At 42.2% G+C, this 27700-nt stretch overlaps 2 protein-coding genes across 6 annotated transcripts in view; one reads left to right on the top strand and one right to left on the bottom strand.

Moving 5' to 3' along the window:
- The window catches only part of PLCXD1 (phosphatidylinositol specific phospholipase C X domain containing 1), a 40546-nt gene extending 32107 nt beyond the window's left edge, over nt 1-8439 (top strand). For all 4 annotated transcript variants that reach the window (XM_072135651.1, XM_072135650.1, XM_072135649.1 and 1 more), the window contains exon 7: nt 78-8439. In XM_072135651.1, coding sequence (XP_071991752.1) covers nt 78-358 — 281 coding nt within the window. In that variant the 3' untranslated portion in view covers nt 359-8439. The remainder of the gene's footprint in view (nt 1-77) is intronic.
- On the bottom strand, nt 7575-27700 carry GTPBP6 (GTP binding protein 6 (putative)). 2 transcript variants are annotated; one of them, XM_072135645.1, is made up of 11 exons: nt 27322-27700; nt 27056-27091; nt 26013-26150; nt 20895-20965; nt 19264-19394; nt 12111-12181; nt 11872-12030; nt 11583-11791; nt 10703-10851; nt 8712-8861; nt 7575-7883 (listed from the first exon to the last, which is right to left on the bottom strand). In XM_072135645.1, exons 1-11 carry the CDS (start codon nt 27698-27700, stop codon nt 7760-7762), a joined length of 1617 nt encoding a protein of 538 aa, XP_071991746.1. In that variant the 3' UTR covers nt 7575-7759. The 2 variants fall into 2 exon arrangements, with proteins under 2 accessions (XP_071991746.1, XP_071991747.1); XM_072135646.1 differs by lacking the exon at nt 27056-27091.

The raw sequence follows: 27700 nt of genomic DNA, 5'->3' as shown, positions 1-27700 counted from the left end.
TTTGATTAATTATGTTATGTTGCATTATCATCTCTTCGGTCTTTACCAAAACTATTTTTTTTTTTTTACTTTTACAGATGGTTTTTTTGTGGCAGGTCTCAATTTAACAGAGAATACACCATACATCTTAAAACATCCATTTGGTTCTATGAAAAAAATGACTTTACCGAAGCTTCCATTTTTGTGTAAGTGGGTACAGAGGCAGCATCCGGGGAAGAGCAGAGATGCCACCAACATTATTGCAGAAGATCTTATTGGTACAAATGATTTTGTTTCTGCTGTGATAAAGCTGAATATGAAGCTGTTGGACAGAACTGATGGAGATTTGAACAATGGATTACATACAAATAGGACATGAATACCACTTCAATTTAGTAGGAAAAAAAAAGTCTGGGTAAAACTAACAGATTTTTTTCAAGAAGAAAAACACCATATAAACTGCCAAATGATACAACAAATCCTGTGCTGATTTGTTTGGAAGCCTGCATCGTGGCAATTCCACATCATCCATTCTATTGAGCTGTACCAGGTTGGGATGTTTACAAGACTACAAGTTTCATAGTACTTCCAAACAACAAAATTGAATGGCAAGATGTTTAATTTGATCAAACTTACTGTATACGAGGCCAAAGACGTACAAGTACATTTTTCTGTTTAGTCATATTGTTTTAGTTTACACAGCAGTATTCCTTCAGGTTACAGGCTCTCAAACATAGTTAATAACCTTTCAGACATGTGTCTGCCTGCCGCTGGCAAAATTTTGGGTTTTGGGGCGGGGGGGTTCACCCACACATGCTCGATGCTTCATATGGCTATGCCATAGTACAAAGGTTAACCATCTATTTGACTCTTTAAAATTCTACATTTAAATAAATTCACATTATATGTTATGGCTGTATTCAGCATATGCATAATGTGGCAAGAAACTTGAATGTTTAGCTGTATTGAGGTTTTGTCAACTGTGCTTCTTAATAGAGGCAACTTGTAATCCAAACTAGAAACATTCTGTGCATGTAAGAGAAAGGATTTATGTTTGGTGTAGACAGATTTTGCAATTAACCCGTTCACGACCGTGGCGTAATAGCACGTCACGGGTCGGCCGCGGGTGCATGGAGAGGGCTCACGCGCTGAGCCCTCTCCATAGCCGGTAAGTCTTTGCTGCATAATGCGGGTGTTTTCCCGCTGATCGCCGCCGTCTTCAAAAGGCGCATGGAGCGGCGATCCGTCGCCATGGTAGCCTCGGGTCAACCCATGCATTACAATGTGCTATCAGCACATTGTAATGTATGAGTAGTAAAATACACATATACTGCCATACTGTAGTATGGCAGTATATGATAGGATCGTACAGACAACTTAGGGTTAAAGTACGCTAGTAGGGAGTCTGAAAAATAGTAAAAATAATAAAAACCCTAAGAACTCAAATCACCCCCCTTTCCCTAGAACTGATATAAATAGTAAAAATCATTAAACACATCAGGTATCGCCGCGTCCGCGTTTAATCCCGTAAAGGAAAATTGCGCCCAAAGTTGAAAATGGCACTTTTGTCATTTAAAAAAAAAAAAAAAAAAAATTCTATAAAAAGTGATCACCAGGTCGAACAGTCCTAAAATTGATAACATTGTAAACGTCATCAAAAAACTACACCACCCACAGCTCTGTACACTTAAGTATAAAAAAAAGTTATTAGCGCCAGAAGATGGCAAAATCCCCCCAAAATTTTTTGTACAGGAGGTTTTAATTTTTTTTTTGTGAAATCCGTATGATCCAAGCCCACAAGAAAAGGAGAATTATTCTCACCGTTAATTCGGTTTCCATTAGTCCACCATGACGGCCCCAACTGGAGGATGACCCTTGACCTCTGTAGGGACAGGAAGCAGAGAGGTTAAATACCCCACCCCGGCATCCGTACTCCAGTGGCTACCAAATAACTACACCGGTCTTGGATGCAACCCATTTATTTTATGTTATTATTGCACACAGAACAACAGGTAACTTAAATTTTTGAAAATTCAGGGTGGGAATATATATGGGCCGTCATGGTGGACTAATGGAAACCGAATTAACGGTGAGAATAATTCTCCTTTTCCATAGCGTCCCCCATGACGGCCCCAACTGGAGATGTACCAGATAAGTAATTTTTTAGGGGGGGACAACAGCTTGTAAGACCTTCCTTCCGAAGGACTGGTCTCTAGCACTCTGAATATCTAGCCTATAATGTTTGGCAAAGGTTAGATGAGTTGCCCAGGTAGCTGCTTTACATATGTCCTCTAGTGAGGCCCCACATTTCTCAGCCCAAGAGGCTGCCACTCCTCTGGTTGAATGGGCTCTAATAGTCCCTGGAATGTCCAAGTTATTGGCATTGTAAGCTTCCTTGATAACAGTCCGGATCCATCTAGCAATGGATGCTTTTGAAGCTTTTTTGCCTTTGTTTCTTCCTTTGAACTGCAGTAAAATGTTGTCATGTTTTCTCCAGGACTTGGTAACTTCAAGATAATGCAGGAGACATCTTCTGACATCCAATGTATGCCATTCCCGTTCTTTAGCATGTTTTGGGTTCTGACAAAAGGAAGGTAGAATAATCTCTTGATTACGGTGAAAAGATGAGGCTACCTTGGGTGTGAAGGTTTTATCCAACATTAGTACAACCTTGTCCTCATACATTTTGAGATAGGGCTCTTTAATCGACAAGGTTTGAATTTCTCCTAAACGCCTAGCGGTTGTTATAGCTATAAGGAAGGTGAGCTTTAACGTCAGTTCTCTAAGATTAACCGTTTCTAGGGGTTCGAATGGTATTTTCGTGAGGTAATCTAGTACTAATGAGAGATCCCAATTGGGGATATTCTGTTTTATATGTGGTCTTAGTCTACTGGTAGCTTTGACAAACCTTTGGATCCATCTGTTTTCTGCTAGTGGGGCATCGAAGAATGCGCTGAGGGCGGAAATCTGGACCTTTAAAGAGCTTGTTTTAAGGCCCTTGTCAAATCCCGCTTGCAGGAAGTCTAGCACCTGTGAAATATTTGGGGATAGTTGGTTAGGAGGAATCTTGTCACAAAAGGATACGAATCTTCCCCATATCCTGGAGTAGATTTTGTGAGTAACCGGCTTGCGGCTTGCTTTGAGCGTGGAAATTACCTTATTTGATAATCCCTTGGATATCAACAACATCCTTTCAGGATCCATGCCGAGAGCTGGAGAGCCTGTGGGTCTGGATGGTATACTGGACCCTGGAACAGAAGGTCGTTTAGAGGTTCCAGCCTGATAGGTTCTTCCAACGCCATCTTCCCTAACCACGGAAACCAGTTCCTTTTGGGCCACCAGGGAACAATGAGAATAACTCTGGCTTGATCCACTCTGATTTTCTGAACCACTCTTGATATAAGAGGTATGGGGGGAAATGCGTACATCAGAGGCCCGTTCCAGGACTGACTGAAGGCGTCCCTTTGACCAAATGGAGTCTTTGGTTCCAGAGAGAAGAAATGAGGAACCTTCGCATTTTTGCTGGAGGCAAAGAGATCTATTGCTGGTTGACCCCATCTTTGTGTGAGACGTGCAAAGATGTTCTCGTTCAAACACCACTCGTTTTGATCTATGACTTGACGACTGAGATAGTCCGCTATCAAGTTCTCTTCCCCCTTTAGATGGGTGGTTGAGAGAGAGCAGATGTTGGTTTCTGCCCATGCAAAGATCTTCTCTGAGAGACTGAGGAGATCGGGGCTCCTGGTGCCCCCCTGATGTCGAAGGTAGGCCACAGTCGTGGTGTTGTCCGAGTATATCCTTATGTGTTTCCCCTTCAAATTTCGAGTGCTGGCTCTCAAGGTCTCTAGGACGGCTCTCAATTCTCTGTAATTTGATGAGCGGGATCTGATCGATTGTGGCCATAGGCCCTGAGTGGGACGACCTGCTACGTCTGCTCCCCAGCCTGACTGACTTGCATCTGTCCGGATATTTATTACTGGCCAGGGATGCCATGATATTCCTTTTTTTAGGTTTGAAGTGTCTTTCCACCAATCCAAGGATCGCTTGACCACTTCTGATATCCGTATTTTTTGATTCAGGTGCTGAGGATTTCTGTCCCAAGACGCCAATATCCAGCTCTGAAGGGATCTTGTGTGGCTCTGGCTCCACTGTACACACTGAATGGTTGACGTCATAATTCCCAGGATCCTCATGGCTTCCCGTACTGTGCATTGATCTTTCCCCTGAAATATTGTAGTCTGTTGTATCAGCTTCATTATCTTCTCTGGTGGTAAGAAGGACATTTGCTGAACTGAGTCCAATAATGTTCCTAAAAAGACTACTTTTGTACTTGGGGTTAGATTGGATTTCTCCAAATTTATTATCCAGCCTAACTGTTGCAGGATTAACATTGTGGCATTTCGGTGGTGTATCAGTTCTTGTTTTGAACTGGCCACCACTAACAAATCGTCCAAGTAGGGTATGACTAATATCCCTTTTTTCCTCAGGAATGCTATCACTTCGATCATAATTTTTGTGAATGTCCTTGGGGCTGAAGAAATCCCAAAGGGCAGCGCCTTGTACTGATAATGTACTTCTTCTCCCCTGGGTGACCGTACTGCGAATCTGAGAAATTTTTGTGAGTTCGAATGGATTGGCACGTGGTAATATGCGTCTCTCAGATCTATGGTACACATAAAGGCTCCCCGTTGGATCAGGACAGCCGCTGAGCTTACTGTTTCCATCTTGAACCTCCGGTAACGTATGTATCTGTTCAGGTTCTTCAGGTTGCAAATCATCCTGAATGTGCCGTTCGGTTTTTTTATCAGGAAGAGGGGAGAGTAGTACCCTTCTGTTAGATTTTTCTGAGTCACAGGGATGATGACATCCAGCTGTACCAGCTTTTGTATTTCTGACCAGAGCAAGGCTGAGAGATTTTCTGAGGGTTGTTCTGTCAGGACAAATTTTTTGGGAGGAAGAGAGGTTAGTTCTATATGGTAACCTTCTTGAAGAATACTTAGTATCCAGGGATTTGATGTTATCTGATCCCATTGCGAATGGAACCTCAATAATCTTCCCCCCACTCTGGCGTCATTGTTTCCTGTACGCTGGAGCGGAGTTACTGGCACTAAGTAGGAAGCCCCTTCCTCTTCCTCCTTTAGGGTAACTCCACTTACCCTGTTTACCTTTCCCTCTGTAAGCCTGTTTTCTATCTTTCCTTGGATTAGTTCTTGATTCAGGAAAGCCTTTCTTCCTATCCGCTGCTTTTTCCAGAAGCGTGTCTAGTTCGGCACCAAATAGATATTCCCCTTCAAACGGAATACCGCAAAGTTTTGACTTTGACCTAAAATCTCCCGTCCATTGGCGAAGCCAGAGTGATCTCCTGACGGAATTAGATAGTGCTCCTTCTTTGGCGCTTATTCTAACTCCTTCTGCAGAAGCGTCTGCGATGAAGGCTGTAGCCGCTCTTAATGTGGGGAAGGTACTTAATAGCATCTCTAGGGGTGCCATCTCTAATATGACTCTCCAACTCGGTCACCCAGTGAAAAAGTGTGCGTGCCATGGATGTTGTGGCAATATTAGATTTTAAATTTAACATAGCACACTCCCATGTCTTCTTCAGAAGACTGTCTGCCTTCCGATCCAAGGGATCTTTAAGCTGGATCGCGTCTTCAAATGGTAGGTCCGTTTTTTTGGTCATTTTTGTGACCTGGATATCTACTTTAGGCGTAGAATTCCAAACTTTGGTTTCAGCTTCATCAAAGGAAAGACGGTTTTTAAACTCCTTGGATATGGAAATCCTGTTTTCAGGCTCCCTCCATTCTTCCAGTATCAATTCTTTGAGAGTGTTGTTAATTGGAAACACACGTCTCTTCTTTACCTTAAGAAGACCAAATAGCTCATCCTGGATAGTCTTGGTCTCCTCCACTTCTATTTTGAGTGTATCTCTCATAGCTCTCAAAAGTGGCTCTAGATCTTCAGTTGCTAGCAGATATCTGGATTCCATTTTACTAGCTGAATTGGAGGGCCCAGGATCCATATCAACAGATTCTTTGGTTCCTTCAGAGTCCGATGCTGAATCCGACATGGATTCTATAATCCTTTGCCTTTTATGTGGAGGTTCTTGAGGTATAAATGCCGCCATGGATGTTGTAACTGATGTTCTAACTTCGTCTCTGATAAAGTTACGCATCTCATCCACGAATGAGACTCTCTCTTCTCTGAGCAAATTATCCACACAAGATTTGCAGACTGGTTTTTTGTAGTCTGTGGGGAGCTTTTCTGAGCACATACTGCACTTTTTTGAAGTAGCCTTCTTAGTGCCCGACTCCTTAGCTCTCCCTTTATCCTTCTCCTTTTCCCTGGGATCCTACCAAGGAGAAGGAGGAGTAATTAGTCCTTAACCGGACACCTATGTGATAATATGGGATATGTGGGTGACCCACCACCCTATCCCTAAATGACCCCACTTACAGGGTTCAAGGATATGAGGTCCATGTTTGAAGCCTCCACGCCATGCGCCTCCATATTCCCAATGGTGGAATCACTAATATCAGCAAGCCTGAACATTTAATAAAAAAATTACATGATAGCTACTGACAGATTTGAACAGTAATGTATAAGTGCAAGGGTACCTTCAAAAGCTTGAACAAAGGATATACCGCACCAGTTCCTAAGAAAAACATACATTGGGATATAGACCTATATCATATATGGCATAATTGAGGCAGAAATCAGCATATAACCGACCTTGATGGCTGGGGAAATGCTTAGAATGGCGTCCGATCTTGAAAGTACCTGAGTCAGGACTGACATGCGATCATTAGACCTCAGATCAACGTGCATATCCCGCTTTTTGAGTCTTACCGCTCCACGCTCCTGTTTCCGGGTCGCGCCATCATGACGTCACATCCGGTTTCGTCATTTCCGGTGGACGTCATCACCAGAGTCGGACGGAGCCGGCACACGTGACCTTCGTGACGGACGCGCTCCGGGTGTCCTTAGCTTCACGGAGCTGCGGGCAGAGCCGGAGAGATGTAGTCTCTTCTTGCGGCAGAGGAAAGGACCGAGGTCCGATCGAGGCCGAGACTACCTGGGGTAAGGGGAAAATCCCAGCGCCTATCATGATCCCCCCTCACCGTCCCAACTACTGGGGATGAGGAGAGACTTCTCTCTACTCCCTGCCCTGTGTAGGGACAGGAAGCCACTGGAGTACGGATGCCGGGGTGGGGTATTTAACCTCTCTGCTTCCTGTCCCTACAGAGGTCAAGGGTCATCCTCCAGTTGGGGCCGTCATGGGGGACGCTATGGAAATGCGGGTTTTTTACCAATTTCACTGCATTTGGAATTTTTTTTCCCGCTTTCCAGTACACGGCATGGAATAATAAATACCAACTCTATGAAGTGTAATTTGTTACGCAGAAAACAAGTTGTCACACAGCTCTGGACATGGAAAAATAAAAAAGTTATGGATTTTTGATCATGGGGAGTGAAAAATGAAAAAACAAAAAAGGGGTAAGAAGAAAATACTGAACCATTTATAATACATGATATAAACCATACCTCTAGAACAAAAAAAAGAACACCTTTCATTACTATGAAAATATTTTATTTAAAGAATATAATAATGACTTCCTTACAAAGAAAGTATTGGGGAACTTTATACATTCAAAAATGTTCATGTAATCAAATAGAATAAATAGCAGCATTACTGTAAGGCTGCAGCCAGTATCTCTCTGGAATCTTTACCATATTACTTGTCCCAGTACGAAAAGATTTGTCTTCTCGCTACAAAATCCAATCACTTACAAAATAGCTTTTTATATTTTCCATATGCAGCATTGGTAATAATGACAAGCACATCAGCTGATCCGTCTTCTGGTAAAACCTTCACTTCTTGGACCGATGCCTCCTTGTACAGCCAGCTATAACAAATGCATCACAGGTTATGTGACAGTACTATAGGAAAGCAACTGAAAAATGTTTTGGCATATATAGCTTAAATGTGTAGGTTATATAAGATCCAAGATCTTCCATGTTATCATTAAGTTATATGACAAGCAGCTCTTCTCTCATATTAAAGTAATATCTATTTCAGAAATACAACACAAGTAACATGTTAATAATCAGTTAAAATTTACATGTGAAGAAACAGAATTGCATCCCAATGCTACTGGTAAAGCAGTTTTATATCTCTACACAATGAAGAGGAGCAGAATTAATAAATAATAATAATAATAATTCTTTTATTTATATAGCGCACACAGATTACGCAGCGCTGCACAAAGCATGTCAAATCAGACTTGTCCAGGATAAACATGACTGTAGTTTTCTAATATATTGGTTACATCTAGTTCAAAACATTAAGTTTCATTTTAAAGGAAATCTACCAACAGGATAAAGGTTTGTAATCCAAGGACATGCGGGTGTGTGCCCACTCTGGCAGGATCTGCTCTTCTTTAAGATTCTTCTGCCCTTTTATGCATGATGGCTCCAGTCTCCTTTAACACTTATGGAACCCAGAGCCCCTAAGGATAATTTGCATAATTTTAAAAGCCTTTCAAAAAAAAAAAAAAAAAAAGAAAAAAAAGATCCTCCCACAGGGGGCACACACCAGCATGTCAGTGTGCTTGGTTTACAATCCTTCATCCTGGTGGTAGATGTGCATTAAAGCCTCACCGGTTTACAGCTCTGAGCTGTTAGACATGATATCTTAATACTGTATCTGCTCCAGTAGGAACAGTATTACATACCTTAATTGCGGACTTTCCAGTTTTATCCTAATTCTCATAATAATCCTCCCTGTATTTGCCAGCACTGTGCTTTCAATGGATTCTTTCAGCAGGTCAACGTTATAACCAAGAAGAGCAGACACAAGTATAACAGGCTCAGAAGTGTCATATCTAATACACAAAGGAAAAAAAAAAGTATATTATATTTTAACATTTTCATTATCGTAACTAACTTCCATGGACATGTTTGTGGGGTATGTCAGAGAAGAACAATATTACAGTCATGTCGTATCAACCACAAAATTGGATAATTGAGGGTTAAAGGAGGCATGGACCTCCCTTAATGAAATCTTGCATGGGCTTTTCTCGTTCTACCATTGGGGGACACCTCAATATGGGTATAGGCCTGGCTCTTAGGAAGCGGACAATAAGAAAAAAAAAGTGTTGGCTCTGCTCCGGGGGGCTATATCCTCACCACAAGCCCTATGCTAATCAGTTTTTAACCTAGTGTCTGTAGGAGGAAGAAATTAAGCTTCTGCACCTAAAGAGGAGGAAAAAAAGGTAGTTTTTGAAGCAGGACAGGTGTCTGCATGAGTTGCTGCTTCTGAAGGTGCTTTTTTTGCTGGTCACTTTGCCCCACACTGTGCATCAGCAGAAGGCATTCCAGTGCCCAAATACGGTGCAAGGCTACCAAGAGGATGATCACATGGCACCTAAAGACATTGGATAGGTAAATGCATGGGGCATTGGGCCCCTTTTGGGCATTTCTAAGTCTGGCTTATTCTGCCTGTCTTCCCTCTCCAGCAATTCTCATGGAAGTGTCCTTCCCTCCCCCTTCATTGGGAGCTGATAACCACTGATGCCAGCATTTCTGGATGGGGAGCGGTATTAAAGAATAAGATGGAATATTACTTGAGCCACGTGGTTTGATTAGCCGAGTGGTCCCTCCATCCTTTCGATGCTTTGTCAGATTGAGAAATGGAGGGGAGGGCACCGTGGACATTGACTTATTTGTCTCAATCACAAGCTCCCCGCTTATGAGGCAAAGGCAAGGGATCGCAGTGGACACAATGTTAATACTCTATACCTCTTCCCTCCATTACTTGCTTGGGGATGCGGGGAAGCAGAAAAGGTAGAATGGGTCCCAGCCATCCTTGTGGCCCACATTGGCAGGGCAGGGCTTGGTACATAGATCTGATGTTTCTCTTGGCAGATATATATGGGCTCTTCCACTTTGTCCTGACCTATTCCTAAGGTCAGCTATTTCACCTGAGTTTATCTTGGCTCCATTTGAGGGTGGCTATAGAATCAGCATTGCTGAGATCCAAAGGATTCCATCCTTTGGTCTGTTCCTTTTCCAAGCTCCTTTCTTCTTACAGTTGGGGCTGGACCCTGGCCTTAGTATTGCCTCTATAAAGGGTCAAGTCTCTGTTCTGTCCATCCTGTTCCAGAGAACACTTGTTGTTCATCCTCATCTCCATTCAAGCCCCTGCAGGAGGTATCCTTATGCTTCCTTTCTTGAAAGGTTGCCTTCCTGATGGCAATAACATCCTTACCTGGATTTCAGAGCTGGCCACTCTTTCTTGTTGTTCTCCCTAGTGCTTCATAGGGGAAAAAAGGGAAATTGGGATTTTTGTAATTACGGTAAAATCAGTTTCTTTTGGGACACAGTTCCCTACCTCCACTTTATGCTATATCCTATTCCGGGCACTTGTTGTGCTTTTCCCGGGTTCAGGACATGTTGGTTCTGTTTTATATTTGGTGAGGTTATAGCCACGGTGGCGGAGCTTCCTAGTGTCACCCTCCTAGCGGCCGGGCCTATACCGATAAACACATTTTTAATTTACTAGTAATTAATAAGTATATATAGAGGTTATTGATGGCAAAAGAAGCACTACAAAATGACTACAATGAAACAGAAATAAAAAAAACTTAACATCAACATTTGTGTTCTGCCACATTTGACACGCCTAAAAAAGATTAAAGTTGTTTGTAGCAAAACGTTCACTTACATTGGCACTAAATCAATTTTGTTATGCACTTCTATCATGGTGTCAAGGAGCTTCTGTGGAACATTCAGGTTCTTCAGGACGGCAAGTACGCTTTTCTTCTGATTCTCTGCTTCAGGGTGACTGATATCTCTTACATGAACTAACAAATCCTGATACATTAAAAAAAAAAAAAAAAATGCTCATTATCCAATAGTCCAATAATAATATGCGGATATCCAATAGTCTGCATATGGCAGGATATTAGATATCATCATCAAAATTGCTATATACTGCAATACTATATACTGCAATACTATTGTATGAGCAATCAGACCCTGTAGGGTTAAAAGTACCCTAGAGAGTCTGAAATAATAATTAAAATTTTTTTTTTTTTTAAAAATGTGAAAGTCTAGCTCGGTTTCTAGACAGTGAAGAGGTACACAAACTCAGAAGGAGGAGATAGTTTGCATAGGAGCGACCCTGAAGGGGGGAGAAGAGATGCAATACAGCAGATGCCCATTTTGATTTAAAAACTCATTTTTATATTCTTAATTTTTTACAATAAAAACATCCGCCTTAGAAAACATTTCATCCAGGGTTATCGCTTGGTTTGTACTGCAAAAGGTGAGTTAAATATTAAATTATTCTTTTGGATTTTTTTTACGTTGTTATTTCAGATACAATAAGTTATTTAAACACGTCACAGATTTGTGCTGGTGTCCTGTTGCAAAAGCCACCCAATCGCCTTTTTTTTGTTTTACACGATGGCCATTTAGTGACAATATGTGATAATGACTTTTCCAGGAGCAGTTACTGCACAACATGTAGAAAGCCATCTGAAGTTGCTAAAGAACTACATGTAACTCATTGGTTGGAGAAGAACGACCAACGTGATACTTACCGAATAGACAACATCTTCCAGCGTGGCAGAAAAAGATTCTATTAAATTATGCGGAAGTTGAGAAAGAAACCCAATAGTGTCCACATAAATCACTGGCATGCGACAAGGTAGTAGTCCACCATGTGCCGTGACATCAAGGGTGGCAAAGAGCTGGTCACGTGGATGTAAGCCTATATCTCCAGTAAGTGCTTTTATCAGGGTAGTTTTTCCTGAAATTATATTTAGAAAGGTTTTTAAAGGCTTTTAAACAAGAGTGGTGATGCCCAGCAAATAAGAGAATGCTACAAACCGGAGTTGGTGTAGCCCATTATAGAGATGATAGGAAACTCTCGGCGACTACGTTGGGTCCTTAGTAATTTCCTCTTGCTCCTCAACTTCTCCAAAGCCTTTTTAATCTTTAGTTCCCTTTCTTTTAAAAGCCTCTGCTGGATCTCAAAGAAGGTTTCACCTGAAGTAAAAAAAATAATGAAATATGATGATGATTACGCATGTAAATAAGATTTCTATAAGGGGGAGCAAACACAATACCTGATCCCATGATATATCGAGATCCACCACCCTGCTGGTCCAAATGGGCAGTTTCATTTTTAAGTCTAGACCTGTCGAAAATACAAAGAAAACACAATGACATAATAATCATCCATTATTAACGTTGAAGGAAATCAACCACTTGCACAAAGTGTTTTTGAAGTTGAGCTCACTAACAGATCCCTGCATCCATGTTGATTAAAGAGGGTATCTTTATAAGTCCCTGGACTATCCGAATGCCAAGATAAAAGCGGTTTAAAAATATAGCAATTACAGCCTGGAGTGCCGTAGAGTAATACGGAAGACCTCTTTATCTAAATATGCAAACCTCTTGAGTGACATAAGAAGTGCAAAGGATCCTCGGGCTGTTCTGCTCTGGGTCCTGACGCTGGCGTATTCAACCAGAATCAGGACTCAGGACTCAGGACACAGACAGGAGCAGCAAGAGACTTGGCCTCCTGCACCAATGTACACGTCCATCGCTGATTGGACTCAGCAGGGTGGGACAGACGAGTGGACAAAGGCATGACGAAGGAATGCCTGCTTAGATCTTAGAACTACTAGAGTGACCCGGGAAAACAGGTCTGTGGAGTCGGCCATTTTGGTGTAGTTGTCAGAGTTATGGAAATTGAGCAGTTGGAATTTTGGGTTACCGATTTCACAGACCTGAGGTCCACGGCTTGTTATATTAGACAGGCTTTGTGATATGAGCCATACTATGATGTGACCATGGACAGATTTCTATACAATGTAAGCAAGCCTACTATAGATTTAAAAGAAGCATAGGTCTAGAAAACCATACATAACTGATAAAGGAAAGGATACTGGATTACATTATACTTTTTCATTCTAAAAACAATAACATGTTTTTTCTTTAACCCCTTCAGTACGTAGCCAGTTTGTACGTTAAGGCTCAGCCTCTCTTTTGTAATCTGGCATATGTCGCTTTATAGAATTATAACCTTTGAACACTTTAATGTACAAAAATGATTGAAACTGTTTTTTCATGACACATTGTACTTCATTTTGGTGGTTAATTTTGCTTGATATGTTTTGAGTTGATTTATTAACCCTTTTCCGACATTGGACGTAGTACTATGTCACGGGCAGCAGGGACTTGAGGCATTGTGACATAGTACTACGTCCCACTTCTGGCACCGGCTGCATAATATAGCCGACACCTGCCACTAACACTTGCGATCAGAGATTCCTCGGATCGCGGGTGTTTACCCCTTACACGCTGCGGCGCATACCTGAGGGGGGTCTGCTGCTCCAATGGCAGTTTTGGGGTCTGCACAATCCTCCCCGTGAGCTGGGTCCTGCCTTCTAGCAGGACACGGCTGTAACACACTGAGCATGCATGGAACACAGTGTAATACATCTGTAATACACTGTGTTATAGGAATACAAGCTGGAACAAGTGATCAGAGCATCGCTTCTACAAGCTAACCTGTAAAAGTTATAAAAGAAAAAAAAAAAAAAAAAGTTTAAAACACCCAGTAAAAGACTTTTTAATAAAATAATTAATTAAATAAAGTGAAAGTCCCGCATCCGTAACAATCTGTATATGAAGTCAGTAACATTATTGGATCCGCTCGGTGAACGTAAAAACAAAACCCGAACAAAAGAACAAGCCAAGAATGTTAATTTTTCATAAAATTCCTTCACAAAAATGTTCCAAAAAGTGATCAAAAAAGGTTCTGTGCGCCAAAATGGTACCACTAAAAAGGACAACTCAACACATAAAAAATAAGCCCTAAACCAGCTCTGTCAACCAAAAAACATAAAAGCCTCCAAAAAGATGGTGACACAAAAGTAAATTAGATTTTCTCTACATGACTTTTTCTTCAGTAAAGTTGTAAAAATTATATATAAAGAGTCAATAAAATCTCATCAATAAGCTAATGACCAAGTAAAATGAAATATTTGTAAAGTGCATCTCATGTTGTAGAAAATAAGCCCTTAGTTGTCCAAATTGCCAAAAAAATAAAGATTGTATAGCCAATAAAAAGTGACAATGCATAATCTGCTCTGAATGGCGCAGCTTCCCTTCAATGCCCTGGCGTCTGCCCATACAGCAGTCACCACCACATATGGGGTATTGTTTTAATCAGTATAAATAGGGTATCAAACTTGTGGATTGTTTTGGCATTTTATCCACAGAGAACGTGTAAATTTTTTAAAAAACACATTCATTTAACAAAAAAAAAAAAAAATTTCAAAATTTCAAAATTGCACACAATTTAGTTTTAACACCTGTAAAACAATTAAAGGGTTAACGAACTTCATGAATGTTGTCTTACATAATGGGGTAATTTAGGGGGAATTTACTATTATTTAGGCCTCACAAAGTGACTTTAAATCTGGGTAGGTCCCTCAATAGCAAGATTTTGCTCCTAGATCGCACATAAAGTTCAAAGCCTCCTACAAATGAGATGATGCATAAAAAACCATGTCAAGATGGTCAAGCAGACATTCAGTTAATGTTAGTTATCAAGTATTTTTGCTGTTATGACTATATGTTGAAAAAATAGAACATTTTGAATTTCGAAAATCAAAATCATAAATAAAACACAAAACTTACCACCAAACATGAAATACAAAGTGTCATGGGAAAACTATTTCAAAATCACTTTGATATGTTGAAGCGTTCCAAAGTTATAACCACTTATAGTGACACAGGGCAGATTTGAAAAAAAAAAAGTGCCGTGTCAGGAAGGTGAAAAGCGGCTTCGGTGGTAGGGGGTTAAAAGTAACAAAAAATTTTTAAAATTCTAAATTATCCGATTTTGAGACCCATTTTTTTTCCTCACAAAATCTAAATTGAAATTTTTGGGATGATTTTTTTTTTTTTTACAGAGTTTGAAATATAAATTATTCGAATCCCCCCCCCCCCCATTTTCAAAAGTATATCTCTCAAACTATTAAAAACTGCTTTTAGGTAGATTTTTGACCCTTCGAGCACTGCATAGTAATAAAAACAAAATGAAGGTGAAATTTTGTCCAATTCTGTCAGCAATAGTGCAGAGACGTGGATGTTTTTTTGTTGTACGGGTACACAGAGAGGTCGCAAAAGGGAAGGAGTGTCATGCAGCTGCTAGTTTTGTCCTATAGAATGTAGCAGATTTTAGTTTCCTCTTTAGCACCCTTACGTAGGCTATAAAATTGGCACTATTTTTGCGGGATGAGATGCATTTTACAGTGATAACAATAGGGCATGACCACCCCAAAATGGTGAAAACTTATTAACTATTTTTGGGAGCAAAGGAGAAGTGAAGCATCAATTCTGGAATAGTTTTTTTGACTCTTCTTTGCATTCCCCATATAGCCTACTAAACATCTTAACTTTATTCTATGGATCAGTACAATTAGCATTAGGATCAGGGTTACCAAACTAAATTACTAAATACTAAATTTGCTAAATAAAACCTAATGTAGGGAAAAATCTATAGTTTATGCATCGCTGTCATCCAAGTGGCATAATTTTTTTTAATTTAAATCTACGGAGGTGGTTGATGGATTGTGTTTTGCTGGACATGTTGTATTTTGCACCAATATCATATGTTTATATAGACTTATTTTTTTGATCACTTTTTATAGCATTTTTTATGGGATGAAATAGGTAAATATCATAATCTGGTGAGTTTATTTTTTACTGTACATTGATCATTGTGCAGGTTCAATAATGAGTTTTACTCCATGTGTCGTTACGGAAGCGGTCATAATATATAAGTGAGGATTGCGTTATAATTTTGACTTTTTTAACATTATATGTCATTTTATGTGTTAATGGGGTGTATGGGCATACAACTGACACCCACACCCAGTGTATACAGATGCCGCTTCAGCTCCAATTATGACCTGAAGCGGCATCAGCTCATAAATCCGTCAGAGAACAAAGCCCAATGTTATCCCATATCTACAGAACAACAAGCTGATCAAAATGCCATAGAAAATAACCAGAGCAGCAGAGGACATACTTGTTCTGTCACACAATTTCAACAGGGAAAGTGGTCAGACCCTCAACTATCAGGACATGTACCATGAAAATCAAGAATGATAAACCAGGGACACTTACTCAGATCCAGGCACCATGACTGAATCTTTTTTATATTTGTTTTTCCGTGCCCTCCTCCTTCTAAAGTCAACTTTAAAAATTTTGCTCATGAGCCTAAAGATCAGCCCCTGCATGATGCAGCTTCACAGGCCGTTACACTGATATACAGAACACCAAGACAGACTTTTGGAAAGATAGGCCGCTATACATTAAGGTGATAAATATAGATCAAACTGTAAATCTTAAAAAACAATAATATTTGTAAATTCCAATGGCTGATAAAAGCCTTCAATTTCCAAATGGCATTTCTCCCAATGCCAGCATGAACTTGGAAACCACCCCATATATCTCTTACAAATTTTAAGCAAGTTCCTGTAGGCCGGCGCAGCCCAGATCAGCCTTGGAACGACCTCAGAAAATATCAATTTAAATGGAAAAATCATTTTAAAAGAAACCAGGTCTCTCTTGACTTTTTGAGAAGAGCCCAAGTACTACCATTACCCATATCATTGTTATCCACACTGGTGGAATGACATCAAGTAATGTACAATTAATAGTTAGTCTTTTACTTCCTGCCATTTCAAACCCTTTACCCAAACCAAAAGATCTGAACTAACTTTGGGTCCAAAGACAGATGACTATTTACCCAACTGTTGAATAGTATTAAAAATCAAATCCCAATCTATCAGCTCCAATGTGGGAAAAATGCTCACTTGAGCCCAAGACCAAACATTCCCTATGAAATACTGACGCAAATCGAAACTTAGTCACAGGTAAATTATCTGTACGAATGAAAAAAAAGGGGCCTTCCGAATTTTAATATAACTGCTGATAGCAGATACCAGACATACTTTAGAAAAGCAGCTACCTAACCTCAGCCCTTTCCCAATTGGTTCATTTTTGAATGTTTTAGACAAATAAACAAAATATTGTCTTCCAGTAATCCTGAACTTTCATACTGGATGCCATTAACTTCCTCCTCGATACCAATTCATCCAAGCACGACGGTGCTCTAAACACTGTACACATATAAGTGGAACAGCAAACATCTTGCAGAACAGTTTAATCAATAAATCAATTGTAAAAGGCCTCTTCACATCCTTCCTTGAGTGAGAACGCTTGTAACCTCTTAAAAATAGCTTGACCTGGAATTAATTGCCTCCAAATTGAAAAATTTCGAAAAAAAAGGCTATCCCCTGAAACCGTTTTACCACTGAAAGTAACATATTTACAAATGATAAAGACAAAAAGATTAGCAGTAACAACAGATGTATCCAGCGCACTACATAAAGACGATGGCAGGAGCATCTGAATGCATGCAACACAGTATTCTCATCCACACATTTGTGAAAACTGAATAGAATAAATTCCAGGTTATTTTCAATAGATGCAAATTGAACAGCGGGGAGACGTTGGCGCAAAGTTGGGGGTCTATGTGAATAAATGGTATGGGATAGGTGTCGCTGCTGGTATAATATGAGCCGCCCGAGCTCATAAAAGTGTACAACACAATAGAAGTGGGTTTTTACTGTAGTGACCCTGATGCAGAAACATATATTGTTTAATCCTTGAACTTTAAAAAAAAAATAAAAAAACAATTAAAACATTCAGAACCTTGGAATATCTGGGTGCAGGCTGACTGCCGTACATAAACACATTACTTCCACACAAACAGAAGCTTCTTGAATTGTGCAGACAGGACTAATCTACCCAGCTAAGTTGTTCCACCAACCTCTTGAGCGCTTCTAAGATAATATCCATGCTGGAATAAAGCACTACATAACTCAGGTTACTTTCCACTCAAAACCGCTGAATAAATGCAAAACCCTTGTAGCAAATTATTAAAGGAATGAGAAAAACCCTATTATGCTCCTCCTCCTTCTCATCCTTCTGTAAGAAATCATTTTAAGATGGCAACAGTGATAAAATATCTACTATTTTTTTCTCCAGATTCTCTCTTTTATTGCTATTGTGAATCGCTATCTCTAGCCCAGTGCTAACCGAGCAAAGACAGTGGAAATATTCCTCACAAGCTCTGTTGCTAAGCTTTCTATCTGGGGAATTACAGACTGACCCACATGAACAGTCTCACTTTCTGTTGATAGTTGCGATGCTCATCTCCACTCCGTCTGGTTGGCCAGCTCCATTGCTTATTGCTTCCCGCACCAACTTCCCCCAAAGATGTCCCAGCTCTCACCTTATCGCTCTCACAGCTCCTAAAAAACCGCTTCCGGTGCTCGTCTCAGACCTCTGAGACACTGGCTCCGCTGTTGCCGGTGAAGCACTTTGGCTCCTGATGACATCTAAATTGTGCACTTGCACAGACAGGCTTCGCAAACAAGGGTGCACAGCTATGAGGAGCTGCGCGCCCAAGCTATCTCGTAGGAGGATCAAAGAGGCTATTGGGGTGTGGAGCAGCTGCGCCATGTAGCCTCAGCTGTGGCTACTCCACGCCCCAATAGCCTCTTTAAAAAAAAATCTACATATTAGGGAAATAAAAATTATAAAAAGATTGCGGGGACGTGCAATAGATGTACCTACCACCCGATTTACCTTTATAGATAGATCCGTGGTGGTAGGTTTCCTTTAAGGCTGATCTTCACATGTCAGATTAAGATCGGATTTTCCAACAGAAGTCCAGTTCTGCTAAAGATTTACTACAGACATCCAGTTTGAACTGTAGTGGACCAATGCTAACTTCACTTACATTTATTAGGTTAATCCACGTTTTTTTTTGACCCAGAATAGGTTACACAGAGCTGATTCCCAACTTAATGTTTGCTTGGAAATTTGCTACGTATGCAAATGGGGGCTGTAGAAACTCTGTTACAAGTCGGAGTGTAAATTACATGTGAATTAACAGTCAAATTTAAAAAAAAAAAAAAAACCTTACACATAACAGATCCTGAACAGCTGGTCCAGAAGAACTGGATGAATAATATAATATGTGAAGCCCCTTTAACCCCTGGAGCCCCATGCTAACAAATGAGTTAGACCACCCATGACACTTGAAAATTATTTAGCATCTGGAAATTGGAAACAAGAAAACCAAGAGAACTAAAAAAAAAAAAAAAGGAAACCATCTGTTGTCCTTACCTCAGCAGTGGAAGCTCAGCTAGTGCAATCTGTAACTTGGCTTCTTTTGTGCGTGCATTGTAGCGGAAAATACTTAGGACCACACTATATCTATCGAAAACTTTCACTCCCCAGCTGGCTTCCAGCTCTTTCTGTTGTAGTAAGTATAATAAAATAAACATTGTTAAGATCAAGATTGAAATCTACAAAAAATAAGTTTATTATCAATAAAGGTTGTCTCAGAGGGTGATGGCTAATCTTAAAGGGGTTGTCTGAGAAAAAAAATTAGGAGCCGAGCCGTGTACTCACCTCCTCTGTCGCTCCTGTTTACCCGTGCTGCGGTCCCTCTGATCCATGTCCCCGTTTGTTTACAAGGGCACGGAAGCTGTGCTCAGGGAGATTCTGGCTGGCAGAGGTGGCTTGCTACTCCCATTCGTCACCATATCTTAGCACCTGATATAGTGCTGAGAGATAGGGGTGGATGGGAGTGCCCGGCCACCACAGCTGACCGGAAGCTCCCCAAGCACAACAGGGGCACGGGACATCAGGAGCGATGGAGGAGGCAAGCACATATTTATTTTTATTTATTTTTTAAAATCCTGTCCAAGCCCGGCTCCTAATTTTTCAGAACTCTCGGACAACCCCTTTAAAGGACATTTGCCATCAGTTAACTGACCTAATAAGAAGTTTGTCAGGACTACTTTTACTTTAACTCTAGGGCACGGTTATGGAAATATAGGGGCACATGTATCATAGTTTCAGCTAGCCAAATTGTCTAATTTTAGCGACTTTTGACGTTTTTGCGACTTTTAACTTTTTCATGTACGCCTTGGTCTGCACCTTGTGCAGTGTGCATTATGCATCTTTGTTTTCCAGATGTTCTGTGCGAAATTTTTTTTTTTTTTTTTAAATTGGTTACTTCTAAGGGTGAGGTCACACGCAGCAGTTTAATTGTGTTTATAAAGCATTTTGAAACTCATGTGTTAACATTGCGTTTACTATGCATTTTGTAAATTCAAATGTTAACAGTAACGTAATTAGGAAAATACACTATCCTCAGGTTTCAAAATGCATTAAAAATGCAACATGTTAAATCCCAAATTTGTCCACTCTTATATATAATTCCCTCACGTGGCTTGTGTCTATGTGGATTTGAGACATTTACAACAAAAAAGTCTCAAAAAGAAGACATAATTTGCACCTGCAAATGAACTGAACAAGTATCACAAGTAAAAAGACAGGATCATACATAAGTTGCAAAAAAGAGCTGCCAAATGTCTGTAAAATTCACCTCAGAGAGACCAAACTATGATGCATGTGCCCCATAGTTATAAATGTTATGCCAAATACCCTAGAGCGCTCAGGCTATGTCACCCAAGCACTCCCCCCGTAGTGCTCGCATTTTTTTTCAATATACATTACGGGGTTAAACGCCCAGAAAAATCACTATTATATTTTGATAAGGGGTTAAAGAAACCTGTTCTCTTCAAGGGGTTGTCCCGAGAGGATACTTCTTTCCTGGTCGCATATGAAAAGTTATTTTCAATGTGCCAGGGTCAGAGAGCATGAGGCAGGGAACTGTACATTCTCCATTACTGGCATCAAATGTAAAATCTGGAGGGCAGGCGTAGATTCCCGCACTGTCAAGTTACCTCACTTGAGGCAGAAAGTCTCTCAACGTTCAAGAAAACGGCAGTGAGCTGTGGAAGTCCTCGAATGATTTCTGCAAGACAGTAAATGAAACAGATAAACGTGTTCAGTAATGACATCTGGAGGACAGATTCTCCTTGCTGTTAATAACCACCCTGGATGACACTACTATTGGAGTTACCGCTTTTACTGTCCTATATCTTAAAAGGGCTGATCATTGACACAAAATTCTATTCACGCAGTCCATTTAAAAGCACCAGTTGTCACTTATGGCTCCATTCATGATGCTGCTTAGTTCCCTAACGCTGTAGACTGGCATTGATATCACACATACCCGACACCAGAGGAGACAACTGGCACATCATAGATGAACCTCCTCAGAAAATTGACAACACAAGAATGAGAGCTGTGGTCTACATCTCACTCAGCGCTATACTTAAAGAGGACCTGTCACCCAATTTATTGGCACTAAGAGCTGCGGCGGGGTACAATGTAATTGTCGGACAGCTCGCAAAGCTGTCCGACGTATTCATGAGGGGGCGGGGTTGGGGCATGGCTAGCGCGTGGCAGTCACTGCCGGCCTATGGAGCGAGCGGGGCGGTCCGGGGAAGAGGCAAGCTGTCCGATGATTACACTGTACCCCGCCGCAGTGTTTGATATCGTTACCGGAGGTTTCCGGTAACGCTATCACTCTAACACTGCGGCGTTTGATCAAGCACTAGGAGCTGCTTACTTTAGTAAGCAGCTCCTAGTGCCGAAAATGTAGGTGACAGGTCCTCTTTAAATGTGGCTTTGCTAAATGGCGTTATCCTGGGGTTGACAAACATGGCCTCTTTCTTCCAGAAACACCGACTCGTCTGATGGTAAATGCCAGTACTACAGCTCAGCTGTATAAAGATGAATTAATCTCAACTGTAACATCGCATTTCGGAGAAACAACACTAACCCCTAACAGCTGTCCGTGGGGGTACTGGGTGTCTGACCCCTACTGATCCGATCCCCTATGGCAGTGGTGGCAAACCTATGGCACGGGTGCCAGAGGCGGCACTCCAAGCTCTTTCTGTGGGCACCCGGGCCATCTCCCCAGCACACCATACAGCCATTCCTGCAGTTCCTAGCAACTTAAAAGATGCTTTCAGTGATAGTTACTTGGGACTGTAGGAAGAGGGAGAATTTGTAGACAGGGCCAAATTATCTTATTATTAGAAGCTACAATTATGCAAATTATTCCTCCTTCTTTCAACTGTGTTGGAGGCCAGTATGATTGAACTATGTTGAAGAACAGGGATCAATAAGTTACTGCTTTAATTTTTGGTTGTCACCTCGCTATAAATGAGAGGGGTTTGGGGTTGCAGTTTGGGCACTCCGTTGCTAAAAGGTTCGGCATTGCTGCCCTATGGTATAAATAAAGCTAAGTTCACACAAGCAATGGAAGAGGCTGGCGTCATTTATAACTGAATAAATAATGTGGGCTGCAGCACTATTTTTATGGTTCAATAAGAGTTTATTGAGTAAAAACACAGTTGTGAAAAAGTGACAGTAATATGAACAGTAAAAACGAAGTACAAGTGCCCAGAGACCTACATAGCGGTCTAAGTATTCGGGACGCAGCCCCAAGATGTAGCTTTGTATATTGACAAATAACGCAGGCGTAGGCACTTAAGGTACATTATTACAAAAACAAGTAGTAAGAACAGCTAGAGGAAAGGGAGATTAGGGGAGGATGTAAGGGGGGGGGGACGGAAGTTGGGGGTGGGGGGGTAAGGGAGCCCCCCTGGCTCAGCGGGGTCTTTGAAAGAGATATACTTGTATCAGGAGAGTGATGATATGGAAGATACTTCAACTATCAAGGGTTACCCGTAAGCCATGTGGCACATAAGTCTGAGTTCCTCCACTGTGTCCATTTCGACCAGGTGGAGAAGTAGGTCTCCATCCGGTTGCCGTCCGACGCGCGGAGTTGTTCCATGCGACAGATACGGTCTATTTCCTCAACCCACATCAAGCGGGTAGGGGGGATTGTAGATTTCCATAGTCTGGGGATCACTAACCTGAAGGCCACCAAGAAATGCCTTAAGATACCTTTCTTAATGTCGCGTAGGCGACCTGGTAGCATTGAGAGTAGCGCCATTGCGGGTGAGAGATCCCCAGAGGCTCCACACATATCCTTATAAAGATCCCAAACGGCCGACCAGATGGAGGCCACAACCTTACAATCCCACCAAACGTGGCGCATAGTTCCCAGGGCGGAGAGGCAACGCCAGCAGGTTGGCGAGGCTGATGGGAACATGTTGTGGAGGCGAACTGGGGTCCTATACCAACGGGTGAGGATCTTGTAGTTTGTTTCTTGAATTTTACCAGACACAGACATTTTGTGGGTGAGGATAAGGGATTTCTCCCAAGATTCCTTGGCAAAGTTCTCCCCCAGCTCCTTTTCCCAGGTCGACATGTAAGATAGGAGATGGTCCTCGGTATCAGTATCAGATAAAAGCCTATATAGAAAAGACACACCATGGGGAGGTACAATTTGTTTAGAGCATAGGTTCTCGAACGTGGTTAGGTCCTGGGTAAAACACTCTGTGGGGTTCAGGGAAGCTAAAAAGCTCCTCAATTGGAGGTAATGGAGCCAAGCCCCTGGATAGCTTCCCTTTTCACCTAAAATGTCAGAGAGGGGACGAAGTCCTGTATCAGATAGAAGGTCAGCAATTTTTCGGGGTTTCCCGTCAATAGGTTCCAGGAGTGGGGAGGATAATAGCACCTGGGGTAGGCCTGGGAATTCCCTGGCAGGAGAAAGGGGGCCAGGGATGCTGGTTATATTAGTAGCGGGTGCGAACTTGCTCCATGCTTTCAAAACCCCTGACATTAGAGGAGAAACTTTGAAGATCTCCCAGTTGGTTTTGGGGGGTAGCCAGAATAAGCCCGGTAGGTTACTAGGGTTGGGGAAGGCACTCTCAATACTAACCCATAGTTTGTTTTTGTTCTGTGAAGCGATGTCAAGGACTATTTTACAAATGGATGCTCTGTAGTAGCGGGTAAAGTCCGGTAATCCTGCCCCCCCGTCCTCTTTATGTCTAGTCAGGAGGCTGTATTTTATTCTGGGGGAAGATTCCTTCCAGATGAATTTAGTGGCAATTTTACGTAAGCTTTGAAGAAAGGATCTCGGGAGGTCTAATGGGAGCGTCTGGAAGAAGTAGAGGATTTTAGGTAGCGAGTCCATTTTAAGAGAGTTTATTCTGCCAAACCAAGAGAGTGAGAGTGAGCTCCAGGATTTGAGGTCTGTCTCTAGAGATCTAAGAAGGGGAGCGTAGTTGAGGTCAAATAGTCGTCCAATGTCCGATGGGATCCGGACTCCTAAATATTTTATATGGCCATTAGCCCAAGAGAAGGGAAGGGAAGAGCGCAGTGAAGGGATCATCGATTCAGGTAGGGAGATGTTAAGGATGTCAGATTTTTGTATATTAACCTTAAAATTACTGACTTTACTGTATAGCTCGAATTCCTTCAAAATGTTGGGGAAACTGTTGACAGGGTCTGTAACATACATAAGTAGGTCGTCAGCGAAGAGTGATAGCTTGTGGGTTCTACCTCCTATCCTGACCCCCCCAATCGCCGGATTGTTCCTCAGAGCGTGCGCCAGAGGTTCCATAACTAGAGTATATAGAAAGGGAGAGAGAGGACAGCCCTGACGGGTGCCATTACAGATGGGGAAAGGAGCTGACAGGGAGCCATTGACCCTAACCCTAGCGGATGGACCTCTATATAGAGCCATGATCCTCTCTCTCATGCGGCAGCCCAGGCCCACCCCTCTGAGCGCAGCCTCGAGAAACCCCCAGTGGACCCTGTCGAAGGCCTTTTCGGCATCTACTGTCAATAGACAAAGGGGTATCCCCGAACGCCTTGCCCAGGAGGAAATGGCTAAAGTTTTTATCGTGTTGTCTCTCGCCTCACGTCCGGGAACAAAACCGACTTGGTCTGGGTGTATAAGATCGGGGATGAGAGGGGAGAGACGGGTCGCTATAATTTTGGCGTACATTTTGACATCGATATTAATTAACGAAATAGGCCTGTAGTTGCTACATATTTTGTGATCCTTATCGGGTTTCGGAATTACTGAAATATGAGCTCTTAGGGTTTGGGGTGAGAAGGGACTGCAGCACTATTTTTGTTGTTATAAGTAACAGATGCGTCAGGAAAGGTATACAAAGAAGTTGACGTAAACAGATTCTGTATACCTTAAAGGGGACCTACCACCACGATTCTACCTATAAAGGTAGAATAAAAAGGAAAAAGCCAGCTCACCAGTAGTTCCTCTCTTGCAGACCTCCAAGGTGCACGGGTAAACGTGTAAGCCCACACGAGCATAGGAAACTCAAATAGATAAAAATTCCAGCACGATCACGGAGGACGCTTGAAATATTTCAACAGTTTTATTCCATGAATAAAAAGTCACAAAAGTCCACGCCCCAGTAGCCTTGTTCCTCCGCCTACCATGTAATCTTCGGCCCTCGTGCGAATATCCTGCGTTCTGCGCATGCGCAGGACGCAGGCCTACGGGTGCGGGTCCGTAGCTCCGAGGCCGGCGCTACTGCGCATGCGCAGACGTCATGGTAGGCGGAGGAACAAGGCTACTGGGGCGTGGAGTAGCCGCGACTAGTAGCCTCATGTCCGGCTACTCCACGCCCCAGTAGCCGCTTAAATAAATTAGCATATCAACTGATTAAGGTTTACGAAAGGATAGCCGGGACGTAAGGATTAGCCCAAAAAGGGCTATCCTTACGTCCCATTCATCCACCTACCACCCATTCTACCTTTATAGGTAGAATTGTGGTGGTAGGTCCCCTTTAAGTATTAGGTGTTCATTTTCCTGTACCACACCAGGACTAACAGATGGCACTATCGGTGGTGTGAACTTAGCTTAAAGGGGTCCTCTAGTCATAGCAAGTTAGGCCCTATACACAGGATTCAGTGATGGGATCCCCACCAATCAGAAAGTGGGGGCATAACTTGCTATGACTGAAGAACCCCTTTAAGAAAAATCTCTTTAATCCTTTAAGTATTTCATAAAACATCAAATAAAACAGCAAATAAGCAAAGTAACTGTGCAAAATTCATTAAGACAATACCTGTAAGAAACTGAAAATTTCCTTTGCCAAAAATGAGTTTACTATCAGGGGTTTTGGTAGACATGATTAACGTATCCACAACCGTCCAGTTAGGAATACTTTGTACAAGTGCAACAGCCTCAGCCATCTGCAGATCAGCTAGAAGAAAGGAAAAAGCATTAGACTCTAAAAACTCTGATCTGCATCTCACCTTGCATTCCCTTTATGGCACTAGCATTGCATTTCTATGGAAACCTATGCGCTGGGCAACCTGCGCCCAGTGTCTTGCGTTTGAAAAATATTTTTCTAGACAGCAGGTGTTAGTCACTAATCGTTTGTCTATACCAGCCAAGAAATTGATCAGGCTGAGGCCTTCCAAGTGCCACGTGTGACCACACCCTGATGGTGTGGCAGCAGAAAACTGCCTGAGAAGTTGCCGCTACCCCTCATTTTAGTATATACTCCCTACACCACAGGTCTATGAACAATCTGCATGCAGGAAAAGGGACTCACTGGATGCAACACAATTGGGTATTGTCCCCACCACCGCCACATACATCAAGATGCTCTGGCGGCTGGGCTGTGCAGCATATATATTTCTATGGCAGGTCCTATCTGCGCAATTAATGGTGTCATTTCGCTAGCAATTGTGATTATTTCAGGGCTTCTACGCTGGTTTTCTGGCTCTGATAAATGTCCCCCAATGATTCCATGTTTGCTTTGTGTTGATAGAAATATTTCACACTTACATGATGCGGTAATCTTCTTGTATTTGTTATCAATGGCCTCCTTCCTTCTAAAATCAACTTGTAAAATGATGCTAATGAGCCAGAAGGGCTACCCTCACTTCTGCCTAGCGCAGAGCCTCCAGTGACAATGACATATTATATCAACAGCGCACACCCGCTACAGCCCAATAAAAGGGCCACAGCCTGAAGCAGCCGTGACCATTGAGTCTCTCTCTCTATAGAAAGAAACCGGAGGGGACGTGCTGTGACGCTGGACAGAAGCCGCTGCCCCTAATAGAATATATAAGTTACCCCTTACACAATGAAGGTTCTTACTTTCTGACTGCAAGTAGAGATGTTGAAACCTTAGATCTGAAATACAAGGATTAAGAAGTCGCATCATTTTTCCTCCTATTATAATTTTTATCACCACACTGTGCAGTCCCTCTTAAAGGTAAGTTTTCTAGACCTATATCTATAGAGTGATTCCCACCACAGGGTGTGAAGGGAACCTTGTCCTATCAGCTATTACTGGGCACCCAGTGACTGCGGAAAGGCTATGTGTGAACTGCCTGCAGCACCTCTCCATGGGTGCACATTACCAGTGGTGTTGAGCGCCTTCTTTGCGCCCCACTTGACATCTGGGTGCACTATAAATATCTTCTGAGCCCCTTGAAGAGGAGGGACATAAGGGACTAAGAGCTCCTGGACGTCATCCGCATCCTCCTCGTCGTCCATGTCCTCGTCTGTGGAGCTCCAGCCTCCGCTATCTCCTCCATGCCAGTCCCCCGGTCTCTTAGCACCGCATGGCGGGGTACCCCTCCAGAGACACCGCACTGCATGCCGCACTCCTCCGCTAGGGGGAAGCAGGAGGCGCCTGAGGGGCTGCAGGGCATGTGACCCGGCATGAAGCCGCTTCACTGCGGTGACACTGAGCGAATGATATGTGACAAGTGCTCGGAGGACCCGGGAGAACAACAT

The sequence above is a fragment of the Engystomops pustulosus genome, chromosome 2, assembly GCF_040894005.1.
Source record: "Engystomops pustulosus chromosome 2, aEngPut4.maternal, whole genome shotgun sequence".
NCBI lineage: Eukaryota > Metazoa > Chordata > Amphibia > Anura > Leptodactylidae > Engystomops > Engystomops pustulosus.
This window is presented reverse-complemented; position numbering and strand designations above follow the sequence as displayed.

What these genes read in the sequence shown, in the direction of transcription:
- GTPBP6 (XM_072135645.1), bottom strand. Translation starts at nt 27,700, where the DNA reads ATGTTGTTCTCCCGGGTCCTCCGAGCACTTGTCACATATCATTCGCTC. An exon ending in GAAGGCGCTCAACACCACTG is followed by an intron (nt 27,092 to 27,321) that starts GTAATGTGCACC and finishes CTTGTATTTCAG; the next exon opens with ATCTAAGGTTTCAACATCTC. An exon ending in AATGGGCTACACCAACTCCG is followed by an intron (nt 11,792 to 11,871) that starts GTTTGTAGCATT and finishes ATATAATTTCAG; the next exon opens with GAAAAACTACCCTGATAAAA.